At 45.3% G+C, this 9,170-nt stretch overlaps 1 protein-coding gene across 1 annotated transcript in view; it reads right to left on the bottom strand.

Moving 5' to 3' along the window:
• Positions 1-8,794, bottom strand: part of npepl1 (aminopeptidase like 1) — a 14,829-nt gene extending 6,035 nt beyond the window's left edge. Inside the window, 10 exon segments of the mRNA XM_048255690.1 lie at positions 3,814-3,937; positions 4,179-4,279; positions 4,518-4,595; positions 4,744-4,886; positions 5,163-5,244; positions 5,551-5,640; positions 5,812-5,853; positions 5,855-5,983; positions 6,709-6,894; positions 8,503-8,794. Of these exon segments, the coding sequence (XP_048111647.1) occupies positions 3,814-3,937; positions 4,179-4,279; positions 4,518-4,595; positions 4,744-4,886; positions 5,163-5,244; positions 5,551-5,640; positions 5,812-5,853; positions 5,855-5,983; positions 6,709-6,894; positions 8,503-8,652 (1,125 nt within the window). The 5' untranslated portion in view covers positions 8,653-8,794.
• Between the last annotated feature and the right edge of the window lie 376 nt (positions 8,795-9,170).

Raw genomic sequence — 9,170 nt, 5'->3', positions numbered from 1 at the left:
AGCCTTATAATTATTAAACATAGGCCTAGGTATTCATTGTTTGCTTATTTTATTGATAGACGTTTGATGAATACCCTACTGTAGTTGATTGGAAGTGGAGGGGCAAGTTTTCGAAGGTATTTTCAACTATAATATTAAGGTATATCATACTATGTGCATCTTTGCAGTGGCAAGCGCTTTCTTAATGACGTTAAGTGCGAGACAAAGGAAGCACTCACACGTGGTGCATCACGTAAATTTGCATTCAGTTGGTCTACCACGCCTACTCCTGCTGTTTTACAGAAATAGCCATGATTCCCCATTCCACAAAGGACAGCTTTACTTCATTGTTAGTCTCTATCAAAAGCGGCTGTTCACTTTGTGTGAATGATGTATTTTCCGCGTCTTTTTTATTCCAACCGTGGGCACTTTGGAGCAGAAACGAGAACGCGCACACATCCTGATTTACTTACACCTGGCTTGACATAGTCACTCCTACTCATCCTGGATTGGCATTAGTGAAACGAGTTGAGCTAGGATGACCAGACAACGCTATGTCAAACCTCGCTTTATCACTCATCTTGGATGTCTTAATTCTGCCTTTGTGAAATACCCCTCTGGATGGGTAAGTAGTGTTATTTGTTACTTGTGTGTGTTATAGTGGATTTTTTCTTCAGAGATACATGAGTTTACTTGGGGATTTATTGGGCATCTATTTTGTCAGAAATGTGCGTGCGCAAGGCTTCACGACACCAACCTTGCTCCAGCTGCGAGATCACAACACATGATGTTTTGCCGCGGAATGGGTGGCATATGTGTAAACAACTGCCATATTGCCATTCCAAACTAAACCCATGCATTTCTATGGAGGATTTTTTGAGTGCTGTGTCCCCTCATTAGAAAGTCTCTGGTATAAGTTAATATTCTCTGCAATTTGCGTGTTTGTTTATTCTAGCCTAGGACAGGGGTGGGCAACTAATTTCTCCAAGGGGCCACATGACAAACTGGGACTGTTGAGGAGGGCCGGACCCAAAATACCAAACTCAAGTCTGAACTCAATTTTTCTGTTCTTGTATAACATTAAGTAAATCATATGGTTTTGTTTACTAGTCGTAAGAACAGATGAAAATGTGAGGGAGACAAAGGAAAAACGGCAATATTTAATCTATGTCCAGTATTTAATCCTCATTCTCGAAAATGATTTTTTGACATTGACATTTTTTTCAGTTTTCAAAGACTGATATAAAAAGTACTACAATATCTATATAATTAGGCTAGGTCATGAAAATGTGAAGGAGTCAGTACAACCGGTGGCCTGTGCCACCATTTCATCAACACTCAGCAATATTTCATCATTAAATCATTAAATTAACTCTATGCAGAATTAGACTACGAAAATGTGGAGCAGACAATAGTAGGCTGTCATTAGTTAATCAACATGCACAAAGAAAACTATTTTAAAAATGTAGGCTATGTTTTTTTTGCTTTAACTTTATGCACATAACTGTGATTGGTCAACTCGCTCTGTGTGTTGAGCGGCTGCTTCAAGCAACCTGTGGGTAGTAGCATCATACTAGTTAAGCTAACATAAGCTTTGCAAATAAACTCAGACATATTTTGGTTACAATTTGGTTACAAATGGGTTATCGATTGTAAACTGTCTATCTGCCAATAACGTTTTGAAATGAACGCCGTGACGCCAACGAGCAGCAGTAGGAGTTAAGTTCTAACAACCTTTATGTGGGGAGGGGCAGCGAGACATAAGAGACACAAAACTTTGAAAGGTTTACGCCCGACATGAAGGCAACTGCATTGTGTCGGCCTTGAAGCATAAATTCTATTCACCAGCACATCAGTGAGGGTGTTTACGTCGTATGCATCCACGCACAAATGTATGGGCGTACAAATAGCAGTCGCTTTCAAAATTAAAACAACGATAGTGATTTGCGAGCATTATCTCTATGCTAGGCTCTTGACTATTGTTCTTTCACGGACCTTACGTGGGCCGGTCAGGGAAAGCCCACGGGCCGGATGTGGCCCATGTATGGCCTAGGAGGTGATGCGCCTCATCATCAGTAATTGACGTCTCTTAAAGGTGATGCCTAAGTGAGCAGGACGTCTCATCTCTTAAAGGTGATGCCTAAGTGAGCAAGACATCTCATCTCTTAAAGGTGATGCCTAAGTGAGCAGGACGTCTCATCTCTTAAAGGTGATGCCTAAGTGAGCAAGACGTCTCATCTCTTAAATGTGATGCCTAAATGAGCAAGGAATCTAATCTCTTAAAGGTGATGCCTAAGTGAGCAAGACGTCTCATCTCTTAAAGGTGATGCCTAAGTGAGCAAGACGTCTCATCTCTCATCTCTTAAAGGTGATGCCTAAGTGAGCAAGACGTCTCATCTCTTAAAGGTGATGCCTAAGTGAGCAAGACGTCTCATCTCTCATCTCTTAAAAGGTGATGCCTAAGTGAGCAAGATGTCTCATCTCTCATCTCTTTCAGTCCTCCATCGTCCCACCTTCCTGGTTTCCTTCACAAAATAATTAGAAGGAGGGGCTTTGCAAAGAGGAAGGAGGGGCTAGGAAAATAAGAAGGAGGGGCCAGGAAAAGAGGAAGGAGGGGCTAGGAAAAGAGGAAGGAGAGAAAAGTCAAATGATCTGCAGGTGTAGAGTGTTTAGCCTAAAGCCAAAGAATCTTCCGAGCCGAAGTGTATCCAGACTAGGCAGGCATAGGTAGCCGAGGTGTATTCAGACTAGGCAGGCATAGGTAGCCGAGGTGTATCCAGATTAGGCAGGCATAGGTAGCCGAGGTGTATAGGTTGGTGGCAATCGCCTTGTTGATTTGCCTTTTTTTGTTCAGTTTAAAACAAACAATTTAGAATCCACACAAGGCCATTCAGATTTAAAACTTTAAAAGAAAAAAAAAAAAAACAAGTAGGCTGCCTACAGTATGCAGTATGCAGAAGGCTGCCTACAGTATGCAGTATGCAGTAGGCTGCCTATAGTATGCAGTAGGCTGCCTACAGTATGCATATGAAACGCTCCAGTGACGCATGTCATGGATGCACTCTGACGTTCCGTTGGCCTATTCATTAGCACTGCTGGTTAGATTATAGTTTATTATATTATTACTGGTATTTCACTCGTGCAATGACAATAAAGTTGAATATACTCTAATCTAAAACTCAGAAATATGAACTAAACATGAAGAAAATCTTAGTAGAAAAATCTTCTACCAAAATAAATTAACTGGCTTATGTATGCATATGTATATTATTATTATTATTAATAATCATGCACATGTATAAGAAAAATGAACTACAAACTCGTGGCATGACCTCTCTTCCTGATACCCGTTGAAAAGTCAAACTGCATGGAACCGACAGGGACTGTTTTTTTTTTTGTTTTTACAAAAACAGAAAAACCAAATAACATTATTTCATGCTGATAGCTTTTGCTCTTTCCAAACGCAATATAGCCAGATGTTTTGGGGAGATGTTTGCCTTTTATCAATCCAGGTGCAGTAGGCCTAGATCCCAACCACAACTGGTACAGTAGGCCTAGATCCCAACCACAACTGGTGAACTGTGATGAACTGCCCTATTTGTGATTGTTTTCAGAGATTATAGACATTTTCTTTTTATACACTGATGCAGATTTTGTGGCTGGTCCTTCTGTAGCACCAGTGCTTAGTGGAACAAGTTAACATACAGCCCCCCTCTCTCAGTCACATGTGTGCGTGCACACACATGCACACGCACGCACACACACACACACACCTGGGCTCCTGTGAGTAGCTCTCTTACATGCACACACTCACACACACACACACACACACACCTGTGCTCCTGTGAGAGTAGCCATGTCCAGTATGATGTCAGCTGTGAGGTCCTTGCTGGCGTACACCACCCCATCAGACAGCACCAGACGACCCTCTGCATCAGTGTTGTTTATCTCCACCGTCCTACACACACACACACGTTTAGCACACACGTTTACCAACGCACGCACACACGTTTAGCACACACGTTTACCAACGCACGCACACACACACGTTTAGGAAAGAAGAGGAAGAGTGACTCTCCTGAGAGCCCGACGAGCACTGCTGAGAGTGTGTGTGTGTGTGTGTGCGCGTGCCTACTTTCCAGAGTAGTGTGTGGATGTCATCAGGACGGGCGTGTGTGTGTGGGTGTGGGTGTACCTACTTTCCAGAGTACAGTGTGTGGATGTCATCAGGACGGGTGGCTGTGGGACCCACAGCATTCTCAGCCAGACAGAAGACAGCGTGCAGGTTATCCTTAAAGCCCTACACACACACACACACACACACATTATCTCTAGACATCACCAAGCTTAAAGGAACACGCAGCGTTTTGGGACTTCAGCTCATTCACCGTATTCCCCAGAGTTGGTTAAGTCGATACATATCCTTCTCATCTCCACGCACGCACGGACACACACAAACACGCGCACAAACACACACACGAGCGCGCACGGGCACACACACACACACACGAGCGTACACGGACACACACACACGTCACCTGCTTCACTGCAGCTTTAAAGGCTCCTAAGATGGCTGCTGCTCCTCCACAATCCCTCTTCATTCCTGGCATGGTGGTCTGCACACGCACACACGCACACACACACAGAACATCATTGCCATGAAATTCAAACACACTGAACAGACGTACACACACACACACCTCTTAGGCTTGATATTGAGGCCTCTGGTCGGTCTCACACACACACACACACACACACACACACCTTGCCCTTGATGCTCAGGCCTCCCGTGTCGTAGACGATGCCCTTCCCCACCCAGGCAATGGTTTGAGTGGCGCCTGAGGGGGTGTGGCTTAGCACTGCCAGAGCAGGGGGGTGCTCGGCTGCCTTCCCCACTCCATAGATCCCTACACACACACACGCACGCACGCACGCACGCACACGCACACTTTAATGTTTTTACTTGGACCTTAACACAGGGGATGAGATATACAGATCTAAACATTGATGGAAGTATGTAACACACTTAAAGGAGAAATTTTCCTTTAGGGTCACCCCGTGTTTGTGTGTGTGTGTGTGTGTGTGTGTGTGTACCCCGTGTACAAAAACCCAACAAAAACTGGGTCCAAAACGACGACCAAACATTTGTGTATATATGTGTGTGTGTGTGTGTGTGTGTGTACCTCCAAAGCCCTTCTGCTTAAGATCCTCTCCACGGATGATGGTGGGAGGGATGCCCAGCTCCTGTCCTACAGAACGGATTTCCTACACACACACACACACACACACACACACACACTCACTTATTAGAACTCTGGAATATAGAGAGATATATGGAATATATAATGGGCCGGTGTGGCGTGTGTGGAGCCCCTATTGTAGCAGCTCTTCTCTTCTCGTCTCTTTGGAACAGAGAGGCTTCCAATAGGCCTAATGCTCTCTCTCTCTTCCAATAGGCCTAATGCTCTCTCTCTCTTCCAATAGGCCTAATGCTCTCTCTCTTCCAATAGGCCTAATGCTCTCCGGCAGAATCCCAATTCAACAGGCATTTTAAAATGACCACACACACACCTCCAGGAAGTGGTCGGTGTTCATCTCACTGCATGGTGTGTCCACGATGCGCGCAGCCAACCGCACCCCATCAGCTGCGTTGGTCAGACACTAGAGTCAGAACACACACACACACACACACACACACACACACACACACACACAAACACGTGAAAACTACAGTGTGGGAGGGTTGCTTTGAGGTGTGTGTGTGTGGGTGAGGGGTGATTTGAGATGCGTGTGTGTGTATGCGAGGGGTGATTTGAGGTGTGTGTGTGTTACCTCCAGGGTGCTGGCATCCAGAGGGCCATTGTTGTTGCCAAGCGGTGATGAACTCCACAGTAACCAGTTTCTTTTCAGAACGCCGCGATGCTGATGAGCGGCGTGAGAAGATGGGGAAGGCCCGCGCGATGGCACACGCCGACGCAAACACATCCGAGCACTCACACACCACCTACAACACACACACACTCATAAATACATCTGAGCTTACACACCACCTCCAACACACACACACACACACACACTCATAAATACATCTGAGCTTACACACCACCTACAACACACACACACACACAAACACATCCGAGCACTCACACACCACCTACAACACACACTCATAATCACATCCGAGCACTCACACACCACCTACAACACACACACACACTCATAAACACATCCGAGCGCTCACACACTACCTACAACACACACACACACACACACACTCAAACACATCCGTGCGCTCACACACCACCTACAACATACACACACACACACCCGAGCGCTCACACACTACCTACAACACACACACACACACACACACTCATAAACACATCCGAGCGCTCACACACTACCTACAACACACACACACTCATAAACATAAATGCGCACGCACACACACACTCATCAACACATCCGTGCGCTCACACACCACCTACAACACACACACACACACACACACTCATAAACACATCCGTGCGCTCACACACCACCTACAACACACACACACACTCATAAACACATCCGAGCGCTCACACACCACCTACAACACACACACACACACACTCATAAACACATCCGTGCGCTCACACACCACCTACAACATACACACACACACACATAAACATAAATGCGCACACACACACACACACACACACAGGGCAGTGGAAGGGGACTGACCAGGATGCAGCGTGTGTTCCCGGCGGGCAGGCATGTGCGGACCAGGCGGGACAGGAAGTGTGCGGCGGAGGGGCTGTTGTGGCGACTGACACGGGGGGGCAAGGACGCCACCAGAGCCTGGCTCAGGTACAGCGGGCAGCTGTCTGTGGGGTTGGGGTTCAGAATGCCCAGCGCCGACTGCCATACCTGGCAAAACAGGACACACACATTACACACACACACACACCTGAGAACACAGGACACCCATACACAGTATGTGGCGCTTAACTGAGAACCTACATGTATCCATTATGCCAAATAGCTGATTAAAGGTCTTTTTTATTTTTATTATGTGCCAACTCTGATAAGCAGCTGTTGCACTAAGGCCACTTCTGAGGCGGCGAGATGTAAAATATTCAGATGAGAGCAGAGTCCATCCTGTGGCTGTTCCTGCTGAGGTGTCCCTCACCATGGCAACCTCGACAGGGACAAGGAGGCGGACATTCTGCAGACATTTTGCGGCCTTTCGCCCTTTAACAGGGGGCAGCCGTGGCCCACTGGTTAGCACTCTGGACTTGTAACCGGAGGGTTGCCGGTTCGAGCCCCGACCAGTGGGCCGCGGCTGAAGTGCCCTTGAGCAAGGCACCTAACCCCTCACTGCTCCCCGAGCACCGCCGTTGAAGCAGGCAGCTCACTGCGCCGGGATTAGTGTGTGCTTCACCTCACGGATTGGGATAAATGGAGAGACCAAATTTCCCTCACGGGATCAAAAAAGTATATAAAAAATAAAAATAAATAAATTAAAAAAATAACAGCCCCATCTCCCCCAGATAACTGCCTGTTAAGCTGTCCATGGCCAATTGCACTACCCTATCCCACCCATAGTGTTCTACTTATGTACTGTAATTACAATTATACAGTACTACTCTTATAAATGTTACTGCTACTATACTGCACATATCTGTACATGTTGTTCTATGACTGCTCTTATCCATTGTGTCTTACTACTCTTATAAATGTTACTGCTACTATACTGCACATATCTGTACATGTTGTTCATACATTGTTCATATCACATAGCCATATTTATTCTGCATAAGGTTACTGCTAATACGCTGCACATATTTATATGTAATTTATATTACTGTAAACCAACGATATACTACTGTCTACACTGCACTATATATCTTGTCCTGTCTATGCACCACCAGTCTATATTTTGGATATCATATTGCACTTTTCTGATTGTTTGCATTTTGTCTTTGTACTTGTACTCTGCACAATGACATTAACGTTGAATCTAATCTAATGATTTGTCCGTTCATACCTTTCGGTCTCCAAAGTCAAATGATTTAAAGTTAGCTAATAGCTAAGAGGCTTAAAGCGTTGATGCCAGATTACCTCGCTATTTTAACAAGCTAGCAGGTTGGTGCGTTCTGTATGTATACTTTCAACTAACGTTCACCACTGCAGGCTTTTCACAAGCTTCAGTTAACAGCGGAATATGAACACTTCAGATAGATATATAGCATGCCACGCTAACCAGAAAACTACCGATGTGTTGGGGCAGCTATAGCTAATGTTAGCTAGACAGCTAAGATAACTATTTCACAAGCTCGTGAATTAAGACGTCCAAACGGCTGCAAAGTAATGGCAAAATATTTTATTAAACTAAAATGTAGACCTGTTTGTTATCAGTAAATACAGTGCAGTTTAGCAGTCATGTCACTAACGTTTAACGTTACTGGTAGAATATGATCAAAGAACATGCAGTTTTGCAAACTTGAGTGCCCCTCTCCGCAGATGTATAGTTACCTCTTTGGTGACGACCGGCTGCAGCTTGCCCTTGACTTGGGTCCAGTTCAGCTGCTGCAGGTTGCCCAGTTGGCCGACGATTAACACCGGGCGATTCTGGGGCTCCGAGTCTCCGGCAGACGCCTTAAACTCGAGCACCACATTCGCCATCTTTAGCCCGAGTGATTTGATGAAGGTGCCGACGTACTTTGACCTCCTTGCCTCTGATTTCTATTCCGCTTCTCGCGAGTGCTTGAAGGACCGCGCGCGCATGTCACGTCCCGCAGCGGAGAGGGCTCTCTCGCCGTTGTCTACCTGCAGCTCTCCCGTCACCGAAGAAGCCCCTGGCTGCACGTTGATCATCCTACCTGGCCTAGAGGTCTTGTTATGTATAGGTCTTCTATTTATTTTCCATATTTGTGAACTTTGTACTTTTTGAGATATTTACGATAAAGGAGTGAACTAGAAATCCAATTCCAAGGAATTACCAGTGCATGAAAATGCAAAGATTTTGATGTAAAATATCATGTAGGGCTAGTTAAAACAGATAATGCAGAGATGATTAAAATGTTGCTAGTATAGACATGTTTGTTGCATAGTTTAATGAAAGTAGATAGTTTAGAAGTTGAATGTAGTAAGTTTAATAGGCAGATAGTTTAATGGATGTTGATAGGCAGATTGTTTAATGG

This window comes from Alosa alosa, chromosome 10, assembly GCF_017589495.1.
Source record: "Alosa alosa isolate M-15738 ecotype Scorff River chromosome 10, AALO_Geno_1.1, whole genome shotgun sequence".
Taxonomy (NCBI): domain Eukaryota; kingdom Metazoa; phylum Chordata; class Actinopteri; order Clupeiformes; family Clupeidae; genus Alosa; species Alosa alosa.
Note: the sequence above shows the minus strand (reverse complement) of the source record. Positions and strands in the feature narration are given on the sequence as shown.